This window comes from Lethenteron reissneri, chromosome 21 (genome assembly GCF_015708825.2).
Source record: "Lethenteron reissneri isolate LAM-NWPU_2019-01 chromosome 21, ASM1570882v1, whole genome shotgun sequence".
Classification (NCBI taxonomy): Eukaryota; Metazoa; Chordata; class Hyperoartia; order Petromyzontiformes; family Petromyzontidae; genus Lethenteron; species Lethenteron reissneri.
In genome coordinates this window covers 14,890,755-14,910,769 of record NC_083799.1, presented here as the reverse complement: position 1 = coordinate 14,910,769, position 20,015 = coordinate 14,890,755, and the positions used below count along the sequence as shown (strand labels likewise).

Sequence of the window (20,015 nt, the reverse complement as noted above, 5' to 3'; positions counted from 1 at the left end):
GGCGTGGTGCTCACCACCCACTCACCTCCTCGTGTACTTTGCCGTCCTTCATAGGTGCTCGCTGACAGGACTTGCCCCAACAATCTGTTGAGGCTATACGGGCCATCTTTGCCTTCGTTTATTGTATGTTGAACTTCCTTCCCACCGTACGTAGCCGACCGTGCCACTCGGGAGGTGGTGCGGTGGCGTCGCGCCCCCGTCGCCCTCCTCCTCCTGCCAGGCCCCACAACGGCGGTGCAGTCGACACCCCGGCGGATGACGTAATGGGGATACGCAGCGAGGCCGCCGATTACACTGGTCAACAAAAAAAATACATTTTTTTTCTGGCCTGGACTTTTGCAGCTGTTTTAGACTAATTTCAGGGTGCTGATTCCAAATCTGATCTCATATTTGCTCTATCACATCTCATTTTAATGCTTTCGGCATACCCCATTTTCATTGATTTTACCCGAAATTAACTCCGTCACTTATGATTGCAAGTTGTTGCGAGTCAGTGACAGCTTTACTGTTAAAATATGGTGCTGTATTTTTAGGATAGTGTGTTTATAATATCATTTTATGTAGATATCCACATTTATTTAATATTTTTCTTCTGCAGTTTTTATTGAAAATGCAATATTTGATATCTCAAACACCTGATGTGATAGACAAAAACTGATGCCAGCTTTGGAATCAGCACCCCAAAATTACCTTAAAACCGTTGGAATACCTTATGCCAGAAAAAGTGTGTTGACCAGTGTAATCAATGATCGTTGTTTATAATAATCGTTTAAATCGATTGCGTTGTCGCGCAGTAGCGCTCAATCTGGATGGGAGTTAGCAAGGGGGGGCCGCCCGGCAGCGGCAGGCCCGGTGCTCGCTGGGCTGGGCGGGTGGCGGTCACGGGAGCCGTCTCCCGTGAGACGCGGGGGAGCAACTCGACGTATCGAGGCTTTACGAGCGGGAGTCGCAACGAGCGCTGGGACGCGGGGGAGAGCCCTCGGCGTCGAACATACACGACGGACCCAATCAGACTCCATCGGACCCGATCGGACCCAATTGGACTCGATCAGACTCCAATCGGACCCCATCGTGTTAATACCGTCGGCCATGCGCCTGCAAGCCCAGCGGCCTTTGCAGGTGGGGCCGGTGGAAGGTGCAGAGCAAATAATGTGGCCTGTAGGAGGAGGCAGTAGAAGCAAGTGGGATGACCGTCCTGTCCGTAAACATTGATGGGGGTGACGCCTGCTCGTCAGCTGTGACTGCTTCGTCGCTTGACCGTGTTTACCGTGAGAAAGCTTTAGGATGCTTGTGAGCGGCGGTGCCGGTGGTTAGCGCACTGCACTTCGAACCCCGGTGACCCGAGTTAAACCATCGCGCGTGTGTTTTACTTTTCTTTCGTTCGGACGTTGACCGGTTGTTGAAAGTTTTCCATGCGGTATTCACTCGCGACGACGACGCTTTGTCCTGACGAACCCTGCTCTATGAACCCGCGGACAACGCCACCCGAAAAGAGGATAAGCTGGACCTCGGCACGGACAGCCCCTGGGTGGACATTCACGTGGTCTCCGGGGCCCTCAAGTTGTTTTTCCGAGAGCTGCCGGAGTCGCTCATCCCGCAGAAGAACTTTGGGGATTTTGTGAAGGCCCTCGGTGAGTCTGCAAGCGCAACGCACTTTCATGAGGTCGTGCTCGTTACACGCAAAGTGTTTGCCACAAATGAGCCACATTAGCTTGCTGATGTCGTCAAGGAGCATGAAGCCATCATCGCTAACTCCAGCAGCAGCGCCTTTTGGCGGAGCATCGAACAAAGACGGTGGTCATTGTGGTGCACACTTTCAGGTGCGTTTCTACGGCCGTCTGGAACACACTTCCTTCCGATATTAAAAACATTGAAAACTCATATTTTATGGGTTTTTCGGGAAAGCCACGTAGATAGAAAAATAATATAAAATATCGTCTTCAACACAAGCAATCGTCACCTGAAAACGATTGCTTGTGTTGCGAACGAAACGTCGTGATATTTTTTTATTATTTTTCTATCTACGTGGCTTTACCGAATGACCCATAGAATATGTATTTCTGCAGTCAGAAAAGCTTTCAGTGAAGATTGAAAACTCATTTCTTTAGAATTGCATTTTTGTGTTTAGGTTGTTGTCGTTCCCCGCACCTCCCTTCATCACGGTTGGCTGCGTACGGTGAGAAAGAAGTTCAACACCCATCCGTAGACACAAGTCAGTTCAGCCACCATGGTCAGTGTGTTGGCGCACATGAACCTCGAGGGAATCGTTGTATTCGATGTGAAATATTTGGGATGAAGTGCTCTCAAAAGTCAGCACCAAATGGCTCAGAATGCGCCCGGTCTCATCAGATCTCAGGTGAAGCCTGGATGTTGCTTGGATGGGTGACCGCCACGCATGCCAGGTAGCGATAGACTGCCGTGGGGCCGTGCAGCACAAATTAATTATTGAACTGTACTTCTATGCCCCCAACGTCTATGCCCGCCGCCTTCACCAACAACAACAACCCGCTCCGACCAGCGCGGCGAAGTTTCGGTCAAAGAACCCACGTGATGATGCAGACGGCAAGGCACGGGGAGGCCGTCTTCCAGCAGTGGATTGACGAAGTGCTTTTTGAAAGTCGAATGTGGCCCAGCTTCAAATGACCATTGGAATTGCACGTGTACATGTCGGAGTGCCTGAGCTCACGGAGATGAGTCGTGTTCCTGCTGTGGCTGGAGTCCTCTCCATAGGGCAACTGTGCCACAGTGGCGAGATGTTAACTACCTCGCCTGGTATGTAGGAGGTCGTGGGTTCGATCACCAACCCTGACGCCTGCTGCTGTATATTTGGAGTTTGTGTGTCTCTTATCATCATCACGGTGGTTAGGAGATGTTAACTACCTTGCCTGGTATGCAGGAGGTCGTGGGTTTGGTCCTAACCCTGACGCCTGCTGCTGTATTTTTGGAGATGGCGTGTCACTCCCTCCCCGTGTTTGCGTGGATTTTTATTCCGGTCCTCCGATTTCTCCCTCGACATTTAGAATCAACATCACGTGTTTAGAGTATTTGGTTGCTATACATTTCCAACTGATAAGCCACTTAGTTGAGCTATCATTTGTGGCCAGGTGGCTTCTGAAAAAGAGCTGTAAATCTAAGTGGGCCTTACCTGGTAAAATAAATAAAAATAACTGTTTCATTTTATATTTTAGTTGTATTGTGTACTTCCTCCAGATTAATTGACCCCAGTAAATCCCCGATCACAATTTGACCACATGCTCCTTACACTGAGATAATAAAATTTGACTCCAACTCATAGGAATGAATAACTGTCAAGCAAGGACAGATGCCATTGGAGGGCTGATCAACTCCCTCGCTGGACCACATCTGGAGACCATGAAGTTCCTCTTTGGGCACCTTAAACGGTAAGGGACGCAACGTATCACGTGTTAAGGTGCTATGAAGTCAAGGGCAGACTTTGCACGATGCCTCGGATCAACAACAGTTGCGCATCTCTTGCCGTAACAAGCGGGAGTCGATGGTGGTCTCTGTGTGTCTGCATAGGTCTCTGTTTTTTGTGTCCCCTGTTTGTTAAGTTACGGCATTCGCTCACACACATTCTCAGTGCGCCCTTAACAGCATTGCACCGTGGCTAGATGATCACCCACGCTTCCTAAGGCAAGGCCAGGGCCGTGGTGGAGTGTTTGCGTTTGCAAACGCTCAAAATGCGAGCATGCGCGCACGTCTGCGCGTCAATACAGCTTGCGCACTTTGGGAGGCAGCGGCTTGCCGAAGTCTCAAGACATATGGGTCGGTTTCAAGCCACACTGCGCAGCAGATGTTGGCATCTGTTGTGTAAATAGATTTCTTTAGGTCAACTCAAAAGCGTGGCGTTCTGGCTTAATCAGCTACTCCTAACCAGCCTTGCAGGAGGTGTCTGTTTATGTGATCTCGAATTTTTAGATGCCGGGCAGGACTGGAAATACATTGCAGCTACTAGGACAAAATAAACCACGTGGTTACTCATCGTTCTCTGTTGCAAACCCCCCAAACACATAACTGTCAACCCATACGGTTTACCCCGTATTCTTGTACAGGGAAATTGAGTTTTCAGGTCCATACGGCATACAGCCGTTTCAATAGGGCTTTATAGGATGAACGTTGACATTTATAAGGGCACGACGGGGTGACCAATAAGGTCTGAATTGGTCTGTAATAACGTCGGCACTGATAAGGGGTTGAAGGTATGCAAACACCTGGAATTCCATTGCGTCAAAATTGTATGCGACGACTCGTCCATGTAAATCATGATACGATGCTAAGCTGGTTGACTATGTACGGTAACTTTACTTGCAGCAGCATTTGACAAATCTCATTCGCCTGTTTGCATACTTGCGCAATAATCAGCATGCAATTATCGTTGTTTCTGTAACTTATTTTTACTTTGAATGGGATTTTTTTTTACAATTTGTCCGAGCCAAATTTTGTTACAGGAATTTTTTTAATTAATTTCCTAATGATCTACGATTGTGCACTCTCTTCCATTGCTTCTGTAACGCGATTGTTCTGCCTTTCATTTCCATTTTCGAGATATTTCTCCGATTTCTTTTTGTTTCTTTGTTCTTCTGCGTTTTTATCTTCACTGTGTTTGTCATTTTGGCCACTAAGTGTCGCTGTTGAAAAGGGGACTCATCCTGGCCCTCTTAAGTTCTCACCTTGTTAAACAAATTGATGTTCGGGCTAACTGGCAGGTTGCTCGTCCTCTAGTGTGTGCCGCGCTACGAACCTGGCGACCCGAGTTTGATTCTCGCTCATGACCAATACATAGTGGCGAATATACGAACCGGTCCTGGGCCTACCACTCGTTCGAACTCGGCAATAAACCAGCACCTCGGTGCTGCTTGCTAACATCACCACAGGGGAGAGACAAAGGCGGCTGGGCGTGGTTGCTTGCCACCCCCCCCCTCGCGCCTCGTGCGCCGTGCCGGCCTTCATAGGTGCTCGCTGACAGCAACCTGCTCTGAGGCTCTATCGAGGCCATACGTGAGATCTCTGCCTTTGCCTTGTCTTTGCAGAGTGGCGAAGCACCGGGATGCGAATCGGATGTCGGTGGAGAATCTGGCGATCGTCTTCGGGCCAACGTTGCTCCGCTCAGAGCTGAACAGTCCCCAGTCGGCGATGAACGACATGCCCCACCAAGCCCAGGTGCTGGAGTTCATCCTCGGGCAGTTCAGCACTTTATTCCCAGAATAATTTTTTCTAAAGGAGTCATGCCCCTGTTTGTAGAGTGGGGGGGGGGGGGGGGGGTGCGTGGTGCGTTCCTGAAAGTTGCCACGACGACGATGAATCCCACGACGGAGTAACTCGACAAAGCGATGCACGAGGTAGGCGGAGGCGCGTGCCGAGGCGACGGACGCGAGAAGCGACGGGCGACGACGATGCCAATGATGCCACCAAGCTTCGCCCATCGCCTCCCCGTCCAGCGGCACGCGCGGGAACAGAAGCGAGACACGTCAGCTGTTGTCGCGTTCGCCGATTGGCGGAGCGATCGATCCAATAGCAGTAATAATTGTCGGTAGAGCAGTCGGGATAATTTAACAACTGGAGAGCCCAGCTATTGCACAACCGCTCCCACCCGCGAATTAGAAGCTTTAGGAGATTTCTACGAACTATCGATGACCTGTACAGAGACTCCGTTGCTCAAGTGAAGCACAACTACCTTGCTGATCTGGTCAAGGAGCATAAACCACCATCACGGGAACTCCGCTCGCCCTCTCATGCGGTCCACCGCATCGCGCGGCGCTTTCAGGCGCGGCCGTCTGGAACGCTCTTCCTTCCGATACTAGGGAGCCATTGGAGCTACGCACGTTTCAATCATCGAGGTTGAAAACGAATTTCTTTTAAACTGCTTTTATGTTGGGTGACCTTCCCCTCCCCCTCCACCATCGATGAGCAAGGCTGGCTACGTAGTTTAACATTAATACGTGCACTCTTTTTGTTGCTTTTACCCCCTTTACGCCAATATACCGGCGTATTCGATCTGATAAACTCCGGCGTATGTGTATATTGTCTGTAGCGTGTGCGTGTTGTCGCACACGCGACAGACAATATACACATACGCTGGCCATGTAGGTACGAGAAGTATCGCGTGGCCGAAGCGATTAGGGGTGTAGGACCAGGCAAACTCTGCATCACGGACTTGCTCATTTGATTCGCTTAGGGGTCGTCCATAAATGACGTCACGCACCTGGGGGGTGGGGGGGTCAGACATTTGTGACGATGTGTGACGGGGGGGGGGGGGTTGAGAAATGTGACGTCACATCTACTTAATTAAACAGACTTTTAAGTAAATGTTTTCTCCTACAACATCAGAGTGCAGCGGGCACATTAAATACGCACTACAAAGACAATCTCATTGGGACCGCGAATGCAGCAGGACGAGCCCGCTGCGAGACTTCGTGAGCGCAGCAGGTGGCAGCAACGCCTCTCTGTCTGCCTATTGCCGATACTTCAACACTCCCACGATGGCTCGTGACATTGTGAACTCAGCAATCGGTGACCCCCCCCCCCCACATGCCCTAGAAAACTACTGCCCCCCCCACCGTGGCCTCCACAGCGGTTTGAAGGCGTTCGAGCAGCAGCTGCGGGGGGAGGGGGGAGGTTAGAAAAAGCGAAGCCGACGGACCGATTTTATTTTTAGGGAACCCCAATCTAGAGGAATGCGGGACGCTTGACTCGTGGTGTCGCGTTCCGTTGGTGGACGTGCAAAGTGCTCCACGCCCGCTGTGTGTGTGGGGACGTGTTTAGTGTGAAGTTTATCGCGTGGACACTTGGGTGGTGGTGGGGTTAGGGGATGGGGGGAATTGTTTTATTACACTGGTCAACACACTTTTTCTGGCATAAGGTATTCCAACGATTTTAAGGTAATTTTGGGGTTCTGATTCCGAATCTGGCATCAGTTTTTTGTCTATCACATCAGGTGTTTGAGATATCAAATATTGCATTTTCAATAAAAACTGCAGAAGAAAAACATTAAATAAATGTGGGTATCTACATAAAATGATATTATAAACACACTATCCTAAAAATACAGCACCATATTTTAACACTAAAGCAGTCACTGACTCGCAACAACTTGCAATCATAAGTGACAGAGTTAATTTCGGGTAAAATCAATGGAAATGGGGTATGCCGATAGCATAATAAGTATAACCCGTAAAAACTAAGTTTTTCACTATAAATCCTTTATATGCGTGGCGGCTAGAGTCCTCTCGTCCTCTGGCTTCAGATGGCTGCCACATATGGGTCAGATGATTGCATTGCACCATTAAGCAATTGGTAATTAAATATAATATTTTTGTCCTAAACATTGTAAAATTTTGGAAAAAAATTTTCACGAACAGTAATTGTCACGCACAACGAGTCTGTGTGGAAAATATCAGCTCGATTGGATCACGGGAAGTGTGTTAAAAAATGACCGAAAGATTTGCATGGTCCTAAGCAAGCAAGCGAACTTAATATAAAGGATTTAAAAATGAGATGTGATAGAGCATATCTGAGATCAGATTTGGAATCAGCACCCTGTGAAATTAGTCTAAAACAGCTGCAAAAGTCCAGGCCAGAATTTTTTTTTTTGTTGACCAGTGTTATTGTACAGTGAGCGTGACGCGTCTGAGCTACTTTCGAAACCGTGATTCGTTTTGTCTTCTTTGGTGCCAAGTGGGAAATCCGACGTGCGTGCGTGCGTAACTAAGAAAGTTCCACGCTTTCAAATTTTTTTTAACGCACGGGCGGTTGCGGATGCAGTCGGCGCGCGTGTCAGATAGCATCCGTGAATGTGTGAATGTGGAATGTAAATAACGGGACGTGAATGCCGCTATATCAGCAAAAAAAAATAATATATAAAAAAAACGTGACATGTTTAGTATTAGATCATCTTTAGAAATGATGGTGCTGATATGACATTTGACACAAAGCTCATGAGTCCCAAAGAAAGCCGAAACCAGTCTGCAGTTTGCTTGGACAAATGCTGCATTAATGTGTTGATCTGATGGATCAAATGTTTCTTTTCTTTGTATTTATATGTGGAAACAACAGGATGGAGTTCTGCTTATGTTTTTTTTTACCCATGATGCCCACACAAGCAGCGCAGTTTGTGTCTGCAGCCGTGACAAATTCGTCATTCTTGATCTTTGCTACAGTGCGTTTGGCTCGTGTTGTGTGAGCTGTTCTTCGCCGGGTTTTTCGCGACTGTGTCTGTCTGCTCACAGCCCATGCCGAGCCGCAATGTTTTACGGCCGTGTCGCCACGAATTGTTTGCTCGAAATTGACTGTTACTTGCAATTAATTAAAGCACCGTGCTCTCACTTGTGTGTATGTGCAGTGGTGTCTACCGGTTCTTAAAAAAAACATTTTAACTAAAACGCCTATTAATAATGAAGTCACAATTGACAGCCGATTACCAATCCACTGCTGGAAGTTGCTTAACCATACTTGACCGCGATGCTCGGTATGGGGTTGGTGAAGGGGTGACCGCAAGTCTGATTCGGATACCCAGTCTTCTCTGATATTAGCCATGGCCAGAAATCCAACCCGGTTTCACAGTGTAGTGCGCTAACCACGACGCTCTTCCATAATATATACACATATTCTTGGTTCTTTCGGGAAAGTCACGTAGAAGGGAAGTAATAAAATAATAAAAATAAAACAAAAAAAATGCTCACGACGTTTCGATTGCAACACAAGCAATCATCATCAGGTGTGAAAACGAAGTTTCCCAACCTCCCTTCCTCCAACCCAGCTTAAATATACGCTCCAAGCTTGGTGGTGTTTCATTCTTCACCTGAGGACGGCTGCTTGCGTTGTGGCCGAAACGTCGTGAGAATTATTTTATTATGTTTTATTTTTATTATTTTATTACTTCCCTTCTACGTGACTTTACCGAAAGAAACAAGAAGATGAATCCCTGCAGTCACGAAAGCTTTAAATCGAAATATTATTTTATTATTTCCCTTCTACGTGACTTTACCGAAAGAAGCAAGAATATGAATCCTTACAGTCAAAATATACACACAGTTAAAAGGAGGAACGGGATTCTTCACTGCAGTATAAATGATACGCACGTGCATAATTACACTTAAAGAGTATAACAGCATGTTTCCGCAGCAGCGTAGAGAAGCTCCCAACTTAAAATTCCATGTCAGGGTAGGTGATGAAATGTCACGCTGGGAGGGCATCGCACCTACACAAGCCGCGCGTTTAAGGCAAATGAGTTGAACCCAGACTGCGCTCACGTACAGCGCACACACAGACACCTCGTGCCCGGTGTCTCCTCTGTGCCGTTAATAAAACATGGTTGGTGTACACATGGCATGCGCAAACTTTGACTGCCCTCTATGTTTTTGCAGGTTACGTTAATGAGAGGCATCAACTGGATCTTTTGATCTTTTCTGGGGCAAAAACAAACAAACAAAAATCCAAAGCTAAACTCTGCTCGCCAGGGATGGGCAATGGCAGCCTTGCCAAGTTTGTTTTTGTGTTTTCCCCTCTGGAATATTGCTGCTTCGATGCCGGCCGTCTTCGCGAAGAAGAATGTTATTGCTTCTAACCATAATTTTCTCACCAGAGGCAACGTAGACGTGCTAATTGGGGGGGGGGGGGGGGTGCTAATGAGCGTTAATGAGAAAGGGGAGGTCAGCATATGGGCTGGGTTTATGTAGCCAGAAGAAAATCAATTACAGGCGGATGCTAAGGCTGTGCATACACAAACACCGTCATGAACGTGCACAACAAATAACCTCTTGTGCTTTAACATTAAACATTTATGCGCAGGCAGAGGTCGCATCTGCAAAAAAAAAATACTCTTTCAACAAAGAAAGAAAAAACTATCACAGATATCATCATTGATGCTGGATGCCATCAGAATATTTATACCGGAGGAATCCGATGAGCTATAAAGCTCTTTACACAGATGTCCAGTAGTTTCAGTTGACCAGTCGTGGATGTGGTTCTGGTACAATATGGTGGGATATCCTATTATACCAGAATAGGGGGAGAACTCCACGTACATGTGTTGTCTTGAGCGGTGTGTTATTAGACAACTGATCGGGACGTGCAATGCCCCAGCAAGATTTGCAGATGTACCATGACAGGTGCCTTTAAACAGAAGACAATTCTGGGAAAACATGGGACAGGTGGCAACCCCTATCGGTTACCCGTCACCTGCATGGGAGAGCGGCGGGGGGGTCACAAGTTTAAATGTAGCCAGAGAGAGAGAGAGAAAAAAAGCAATCCATTAACAACCCATCCACCCGTAGAAGCCTCTTGAGGCTCATCGCTAAGTTTGACATTCTTAGCACGGTCACGTGTGGCTATTAATCCACGTGGACGGTGAGCCATCGCGCCTTGTGATGCAGACACGTGATTGAAGTGGGCAAGGCCTGTTCCGTGGAGGCGAGGGGATATGTTGTGTCGCGCGGACGTGCTGAGCGGGGAGCCGATTGGTGCTGCTGCTGCTGCTCCGTCAAGCTGGGAGCGACCATGTTCAGCCACTGTCACCAGTGATTCGACGATCAAAAAAGTGAGATGCTCTAATTGCGCCTAATTGGCACAGTCTGGGATTTTTTTAAATATATATGTGTTTTAAAAAAAGGTGTCAATTAAGCTTTCCTGTGTTCACCGATAGCCAATTAAGGATGTTTAACACAAGTGTGTGTGTGTGTGACACAACGCTGGATATGAAGCAAGGCGCCCGACAAACCGGTGGTCTCCCCGAAGGTCACTTATCACAACAATCATTTCCTTATTCAGGATCCCACATTAAACAAATGTGTCTATTCTAGCTGGGGATTTCTGTAGGTGAATGCCTTGAGAGTCGGGCATCTGTTGAAGTCTGTGGCGGTTAAACAGAAATGGCATTTTCTCCCGTCACTCCGACTCGAATCTGGCCCGAACAGCGTATGTCATTAGAAAACACGTGTCTCCTGCCAGTTTCGCATTGGACCGAGCTGTCGAGCCATCCCACGCAAGACAATGGGCCAGAGCTCCCGGGACTAGAAGGCCGTTAATTTCCTGCTGCCGAGATTAACACCCTCATTAGCATTATAATAATTAGTGCCTTTGTGACGCTGCTATTCCCGCCAGCGACGGGAACAAGGCTTTCAGCGGCTCGTGAAATGTCAAACAAGAAGCTGACATGGTCCCACTGGCAAGATACGAGGGTTGCAAGACCGGAGCGCAGACTACATTTTTTTTTCAGCGAGCAGCAACGGGAAAGGTATTTGGAAGAAAGGCGTCTCGTACGATTAATCTCAACACCTAGACGGACACGGAGGTGCCCTCGACAAGAATAAACAACACCGACACACAAAACGCGGTTCGTCGCTATCGTAAAAAAAATGGACATTTTATTTTTAAACAGCGTCCGTTTCAATCCGTTCCCCGCGAGGTGACACCATCCACCGCCCTCCCTCCCTCCCTGCCCTCCTGTGCCTGAATTCGCAATGAACGCGCGGCTCACGGCACCTGAGTGACAGGCTGCGCTTAAGCGGCAGGAAATGACAATTGTCATGCTGATTGCCGAGCCATTCTTTGACTCATCCGGCACGGCCCGCGTGAACCAGAGGGAGAGGGGAAATTAACATTTTGGATCGGCGCATGGAACACGGGGGTCTTCTACAAATGAGTGAGTAGACACGAGAGGTGTGTGTGTGTGGGCACGGGGAGGAGTGAGGAAGGTGGAAAGCTCGGCCCGGCTCTCTGCATGGGGGCCCTCTCTGCTTCAGCTGCCAAATCCTCCGCTTGCCTCCCCAACGCTTTGATTCCAACGTCCCCATTCAGCAGAATGCTAAAGTCTTGAAAAGCTGCTGCCAAAGCAAAGCAGTTGTGACATCATCGTTGTGATTCATATATTTTTTTAAGAGAGATTTTCAAGAGAGATTTACTCACGGAGAAGATGAGTGCAAATGCCCCTTTTTGTTCTCTGAAATCACATGAGACAATATACAAGTTGTGTGTTTTTCATCACAGCACAATGCTCAAACTGAACTCTACAGTACTGTCACTCGGGGTAACCCACACGGCTGGCGAATTCACCAAAACTCAGCAATTAACTCCAAAAACTCGTTTTCAGCCAGTTTTATTACACAATAATCATAACTCCTCCGCGGTGTTAGCGTGCTTGGAATGGGTCCTGGTGCAAGACACGAAATGTAACCCCCTGGCCCTGTCCAATGTCTCCCCTCCCGCTCTCCCCTCCAGCCCGTGGCCTCTGGTGGCGTTGTTCCACCTGCGCTACTCAATAGCTGCGCTACTCAATAGCTGCACTACCGAGCCGAGCGGTCGATACGAGGCCACACGATCCGAGACCACTCAATTCTCGATAGGCTTTTTTCGGAGGAAACCTTTGAAGGAGATTGGTGCACGGTAACCAGAGTCTTCGCGTATGGCATTTGTTGGATTATATTTCACAACAAACTGATTACGACGACGACGATAAAGATGACGCGTGCATACGGCAACGATCGTTTGTTAAAATTACTAAAACAATCACTTTGCCGAGAGCATTTGATAATGTCACACGAGCAGGTGCAATTTTACAGACCCAATACATTTTTAAATTGACGGTCAGCGAGGCCGCTTTTGTATATTTGTAAATAAACACACAATCCATTATCACCGCTCGATCCAACAACAACAAAAAAAACCATTACCGACACCCCTGGCCGAACGAAGCCAGCTGTGACTTAATCTGTCTGATTTGCAATTGAAAGTGTCAGGCTGTGATTAAGAAAGGGCCCCAATTCAGACTGCATGTGGCTGGTGTGAATGGGTGCCCCGGTGCCTCGCGTGACTCCCCGCATATCCACGGCGAGTCGTGGGGGTGGTGGGGGGGGAGGGTGTTGCAGGTGGACCGGCACGGGACACCCCTCCCCCCCTTCCCGACTTAAATAACAATAATAATAGGGGGCCCTGAAGGTGATAGCGCAACAGCTCTGATGAGAATAAGCAGGTCAAACGAGTACATTCTCATTAAAAGACACGCGGGTCCGCTGTCGACTCATCAACGGTGAACCAACGCCTTGGTGGGGGCTTTGGCAGAATGTCTGAATATTTCTCTCGCGGGTTTAAATGAAGCATTTAAAGACAGTACTGTGACTCCTATTTAGGCAAAAAAATATATATAAGCACACGCACGAGCGCAGGTCTTTACTTCAAATGGAATTTTTCTTCAATGTGCACAAAACTTTCAACGCGCAGTATTTACGGAGCAGCGACAGCCAAACGTGTGCAACACAACCGCAGCGAAACCGCGGTGCCCAATTATCACCGTCGGGACTCACGAAAAAAACCGCAGCAAAAGCTGCCACTTGTGCCTCGAAAATTGTAGCCCTCCGGAGAATAATCTTCTGCGAGGGTGGCTTAGCAGCGAGGGTTCGCCGCCCTTCACCCGATCAGCCCGCACAGCCAGTTCCGTCACGAGAAGCTGTAACCCATCTGCACCTACGATGAGCATGGTGCGAAAGAAGTCCCAACGCACGTGCATCGCACAACGACGATCACCGCTTCGCGCGCTTTCAGGCGCGCTTTCTGCGGCCGTATGGAACGCTCTTCTTTTCGATATTAGGAAGCCACTGTGAGCTATTCACGTTTACATTTAAATTGAAAACGCATTTCTTTAGAACTGCTTGTCGTTGTGTTCCGTTTGTTGTCCTTCCCCCCGCACGTCCGATTAGCGCGGTTGGTTACGTGCGGTGCGAAAGAGGTTCAATGTAACTGCGCGTACGTACGAAAGAGGACAACGCATGGCGGTGACGACCACCCGTGCACAATACGACAATGCTGCTCACCAGCTCCTTGCAACGTGATTCGGATTAATGGAGCATTGAAATATGCAACGGGCGTCTCAAGGCGCAGTGCTTGCCGAGAGCCTCTCTGCAGGGCCCAAAATCCATGACAACTGATTCTCAATTACCGGATTGTTCTGCACTTTAAGTGGCCTGCATATTGCACATCAGTTGTGATAATGAAATAATTGGCAATACGCCTTTTGTTATCTTCGGTGGGGGGGTGTTGGCGAATCACATCGCTTTCTTACGTGCACGTGACATTGTTTGCTGTGGATATTTATAATTAAATTATGATAATTGCTTAAACGATTAAGTTGTGAAAAAAATAAAAGTTGCACACTCTCGATTTTCCGTTGAAAATTCAAGTATCGTTGAAGTTTAGCGCAGAAATGATGTTAACTGAAAATCAAATGATATTTCTTTTTTTTCATGCAAATAATGCAACGCTTGTTATGTCACGCACCTCAAGGCCGTAATTATAATATATATTGGGGGGGGGCACATTCTCCCCCCCCCACCACCTCCACCACCTCCACCACCACCTCCACCACCTCCACCACCACCTCCACCACCACCTCCACCACCTCCACCACTTCCACCACCACCTCCACCACCACCTCCACCACCTCCACCTCCACCACCACCACCTCCACCACCACCTCCATCACCACCACCTCCACCACCTCCACCACCATCTCCACCACCACCTCCACCACCACCATCTCCACCACCACCTCCACCACCACCTCCACCACCTCCACCACCACCTCCACCACCTCCACCACCATCTCCACCACCACCTCCACCACCACCTCCACCACCACCTCCACCACATCTCCACCACCATCTCCACCACCACCTCCACCACCACCTCCACCACCACCACCTGCAACCTCTCCTCTCCCCCGCGTCTTTCCCAAACGGGCGCCGCGCGGAGCGATCAGCCAAGCAAGCGCAGGCAGTGGGGGGTGGGGTAGGGGGGTAGAGGTGGGGGGAGGTGGGTGGGGAGGTGGGTGGGTGGGGGGGAGGTGGATGGGGGGGGAGGTGGGGTAGGTGGGTGGGGGGTTGGCTGCGATGGGACTCCGGCAGTAAATGATGTCAGCCCGGCCGGCATGGGGTCTCTTGCAGCAGCAGCAACACCACATCACTGCACAGGGGGGGCCCCGAGCCGCCTGCATTACGCAGACGCCCGCACTACAGGGTGATGCGTGGGGGAGGGGGGTCACAAGGTCAATAGGGGAAAGGGTTTCTCAGTCTCCACAGCCCCCCCCCCCACACAGTAGCTCCAAATGAATGTGTTAATAACAGCGGGAATTTTTTTTAAATACATGAGGGCATCACAATGTTTCCTTTTGCTGGATGCTGATTACACCCCCTTCCCCCCACCATACATCAAGCTGTCCTTGCAGACACGGTGGTTGTTGTTTTTTGTTTGCACGAACCTGTAATGAAACGCGGCTACCTCGATGCAAGGCACAGGATTGTGTCGGATTCACCGTTGTCTGTCTGTGACTGTGCACAATTGTTCCATTTTTGTTTGCTGTTGTTGGTGTGTGTTTTTTCTATGATTGTCCTCATGCCAGCCGTAGTTATTCGTAAATTTTAAACGGAGGTTTAAAAGTGAGGAGGTACAGAGAAACAAGATTATAGTTGTTAGGTTTTCATACGCAGAGCCATGCACCGTGACCGTTTTCGTGGCACCACCTTCCACAATGCACACTTCAGACGTAGGCTGACAATGTTCAACACGTACAAAGTTGTACTGACAGGTGAACGATGGATGTTCATCTTATTAGATATCGAATCTATACGGTTTTTCATGACATAAACGTACCCCTCAAAATTAACCCGTAAAAACAAAGTTTTCACTCTAAATCCTTTATATGCGTGGCGGCTAGAGTCCTCTCGTCCTCTGGCTTGAGATGGCTGCCACCTATGGGTCAGATGATTGTCTGGCAGCATTAAACAATTGGTAATTAAATATTTTAAATTTTTTCCCTAAACAGTGTAAAATTTTGGGAAAATTTGTCTGTGTGCAAAATGTCAGTTTGATTGGATCACGGGAAGTGGGTTAAAAAACGACCGAAAGATTTGCACGGTCGTAAGCAAGCAAGCGAACTTAATATAAAGGATTTTAAAAATGGCACCTGCGTGGAGCAGAGATCTTTATTTTGATCGGATAGGAGCCCAGTAATTAAACTGCATAGTATTTTTTTAGGTGATGTATTCTATTCATGACAGTAATTATACACATTTTTTTAATCATTTGGGCGAAATACATAACAATGCATGCACAGTAATGCTCTGGAAGCGTTAGTTTGCGTGTTTCGAGACTAACCCAAAGACCCTTCGTGTCGTAACTACTTTGTTTATTAAATAATACGTCGTAAATGTGCCATAGACAATATAATGCCATGGAAATGTTACACAACACTGTGAGCAGTATCGATTCTGTTTTTGTTTACGTAGAATAAACATGAAAAGTAAAATAGTATTATTTAACAAAAGTGCTAAATGTTATCGGACTACAAAATACCCCAATCTTACAAAATAACAATAACATGACTAATTTGCAACTGCACGAATTTCGCCAATTGGCCAGACAAGCTCCTCATCGCATAATATGCAAGAGAGAGAGAGAGCGAGAGAGTGAGGCCTTCCAATAACAAATGACACAATTTTGCGCTCGCTTGCATCTTTTTTTTCTTTCCCTGAGAGTCATAGCAAGTTCTATTTTGCATTTCCCCTTTTGTATGTGTGTGTGTGTACGAATGCTGATATTCATGATCATTATCACAATTCTCCCCCCGCCAAAAAAAAAGAAATACATTTCCTCCCCCCGTGTGGAAAATGGAAAGTGTCAGCAGTCTTCTTAACCGCCATTTACCACACAGCAGGGTCTCCCTGCCTCCTCAGGCTAAAATGCACAATCATCATTAGCGAGACGGATGGCTGTTTATTTTCCACCGTCATTATTTGAAATTAATTATTTAGACATGCACAAGGCTTGCAAGGATGCCAACGCAATATTCACATTTTTTTTACGTTCACGTGCACGGGAGACTTAAACGTGTCAGCTTTGATGTACAAACCACCACCACCACCACCCCCACCTCTTTTCCCCACTCAACGATGCATATGAAATTACATTTCCCTCTTTAGCGACTACTTAAAAATGGAATTTCTTTATGATGCCTTGGCGTAGAACAAATTATTGCGCCTATCAGAATCAGAAAATATATATTTTTAAATACCAGCTAAACTCCGCAGCTATAAACAATCCGATTTTCGACAAACTAAAATTGTTAATATTTTCAAAGACGAACGGCTGCGCGTTTGCTGTTGTTATTTTTTCCCGTAGTATTATATTCGCGTGACACTGAGAATCCTTAAATTATGCAACCTTTGACCTTTTAAATCCTTTCGCGTGACAGACATTGTCGACCCACGACAATGTCCTCTCTCCCATTCATTAACCCGATGTTACCCACAAGGCTCTGCGTTCCTCCCCCAACCACCCCCCAGTATTTCTTAAAGAACTTTTGAAAAGAAATGGGGAGGGAAGAAAAATAAATAAATAAATGGCGCTCTCGGTAATAAATATATAACGTCCGGTGTGGAAAAGCAAGGGAGCGTGCGGAATAATGACACCACGTCGTACTTTATCGGACCCCGATCTATCAGCGTGACTCCTGGTTTCCTGGCTCATTCCACCGGCAGCTTAATAAAGCAGACTGCACACTCCATTAGACAGAAATATTAAAAAAGAATTAGGTTAATGGAAATGCAATTGCAATAAATGAGGCAACAAAGGCACTGTGACAAAAAATGGCATTTTGCTTCCAGTCCGCTGCAGTAATGACGAAGTGTCGGAGCAGTCGACGATTGCCATTTCGTAACTTAAATTCTTTCGAAAGTAATGGTCCATGGAAGATGTACAATAAGGCATTAGCTTTGTGCAGAGCTCTGCGAATTACCATTCAGAGGTCCTGTGCCGAGGTTGAGCTCACTACGGTACGGGGATAACCTCGCACAAATGAGGTTGCATCGGGATTTGCCAATTCTGATGAGAAGCCAAAAAAATATATTACTCATTTCAATCTGATGACCTACGTTAAAGGTAAAGAATAAGAACCACGCGCATCGCCACAGTGCGTATAAAATGGGCATACAATTGAAGGGATGTGTCTTCCTTTCCATTTCTTCACGCAAAAAAGACAAAGATCCCCCGCGTAGCCTTCAGAGACTGTTGGGGCAAGTGCTGTTAGCGAGTAGCACCTATGAAGGCCGGCACGGCACAGGAGGAGGTGGGTGACCAGCACCGCGCCCGACCGCCTTTGTCTCCCCAGTGGCGATGTTTACACGCCAGTACCGTGTAGCAATTCGAGGCTGAGTCGACCTAGGGGAGGCCCAGGACCGGTTCCGATATTCGCCACTGCTGTTCACCGTGAGAGGGAGTCGAACTCGGTTCGCCGGGTTCATAGCGCAGCGCGCGAACCGGCTCCGCTTACCGCTCCAATGTCTTCACACGCGCGCACACGCGCACACACTCGCTCCCTTTGTTTGTGTGGCAACAGAGAGTTCCGAGAAGAAAAGCGTGCGGCGGGGATTAACCTTTTCCCAGGTCCGCATTTGCCGTGGCTCGGGATCAGACAGTGGAAAGTCAGATTAACAGCTCCAAAGCACGCCCCCGCCCCCCCCCCCCTCGGCTAACCCCGGGTCATCTCCATAGATCCCGGGTGGCATAGCAGATGACCAAGTTGTCTGCCGACTGGCCCCAAGGGTCTGCGGGGCCGCAGAGAGCAGGTGCTCGAATGTATTTGGGAATGTAAGAAGTCCAACTCTCGCTCAGCCACCCTCCTCCCCTCGCCTCTCTCGCCTCGTCCTGCAATCGTTCGCAGCGAGCACTGCGGGAAGTGTGTGGTGTCGCCCCCCACCACCCCACCACCACCACCGCTCTCTGGAAGTCTCCTTGCTACCACAGCGGCCGGGCACGGAACGCAAATGGCCAGAGAGAGAGAAGGGGCATGTTTGGCTGGCTTCTGATGGGTTTTTTTTCTTCTTGAACTTCCTTTGCCCGTTGGATAAAGTTACACGCGATGGGTGAACATCGCACGGCACGTGTTATGTAAACAGAGGCGACCCGCGCAATGCCGTTGTGAATAAAATATATATTAACTCGTGTTTGTCGTCATCCCACGCGTGTCGGGCAGGCACGGATGTACAACCTGAGCATTGATTGTCTGAGGAGGGGCGCATATTACAAGTCACGTACATCCTTGGCAGGCATCATGTTACAAATCGCCGTTCATCAAAACCCCTCCGGCGTACCGCTACAAACTCTTAACAGTCAACAGCGCAAGCCAAGTGAATTACTTCCCGCGGCGGGCATGCTGCAATCCTGCAGACACGATCGTGTTGTATGTATGTAGAACTTCTTTCACACACGGTACGTAGCCAACCGTCGTTCATCGGAGGTGCGGGGGAAGGACAACAAACTAAAGCACAGAAAGCATTTTTAAAGACGTTAGTGTTTCAATCTAGACGATTTAAAAGTGCGTATCTCTGGTGGCTTCCGAATGTCGGAAGGAAGAGCGTTCCAGACGGCCACAGAAGCGCATCTGAAAGCGCGCGATGCGGCGACCGTCTTTGTTTGCTACAATAATTAGTTCCAGCATCCACTTCCCACAGGTCACCAGAGGACCACATTTGCATTGTGCCATCAACTTAAATTCACACAACGCCAAGTTCAACTACGCACGATATTTATGCACAAAGCACTGATTGAGCAACACATAAAACGCTTTCAAGGGATTACACTTTATATATTGGTGCTTATCCTCAGAGCCAGGAGTGGCAATTCCACATTCCTAAGGTGGATCAAATGATGTTTAGTCCGATCAATAATTTCCGATGGGTAGTTTATCAGCTGTTGCACTTTGGCAGAGTGCAGCGGCTGGCGATCGTGAGGCTGCGAGTCCAGATCTTGGTCAGAGAATGTCTCGGCCATTCACCTCTACAGGGTCAATACATCGGGAACCATTTTTTTTTGGTGGTGAAGTCAGCAGTGGTTGTACTTGAGGAAGATTTACCCCCTGCCGTGAAATTCTGCGATGTCCACCACTCGCTCAGTGCCGTCAACACATTGGGTGGGAAACCTTTTTGGACCGTTTGAAGGAAGTTCAAGTCGTA

General features: G+C 48.1%; 1 protein-coding gene across 3 annotated transcripts in view; it reads left to right on the top strand.

Moving 5' to 3' along the window:
* LOC133345291 (rho GTPase-activating protein 15-like) overlaps window positions 1-9,031 on the top strand; it is a 30,179-nt gene extending 21,148 nt beyond the window's left edge. For all 3 annotated transcript variants that reach the window (XM_061555924.1, XM_061555926.1, XM_061555927.1), the window contains 3 exons: window positions 1,494-1,631; window positions 3,296-3,401; window positions 5,052-9,031. In XM_061555924.1, the coding sequence (XP_061411908.1) occupies window positions 1,494-1,631; window positions 3,296-3,401; window positions 5,052-5,229 (422 nt within the window). In that variant the 3' untranslated portion in view covers window positions 5,230-9,031. The remainder of the gene's footprint in view (window positions 1-1,493; window positions 1,632-3,295; window positions 3,402-5,051) is intronic.
* Window positions 9,032-20,015: the final 10,984 nt, after the last annotated feature.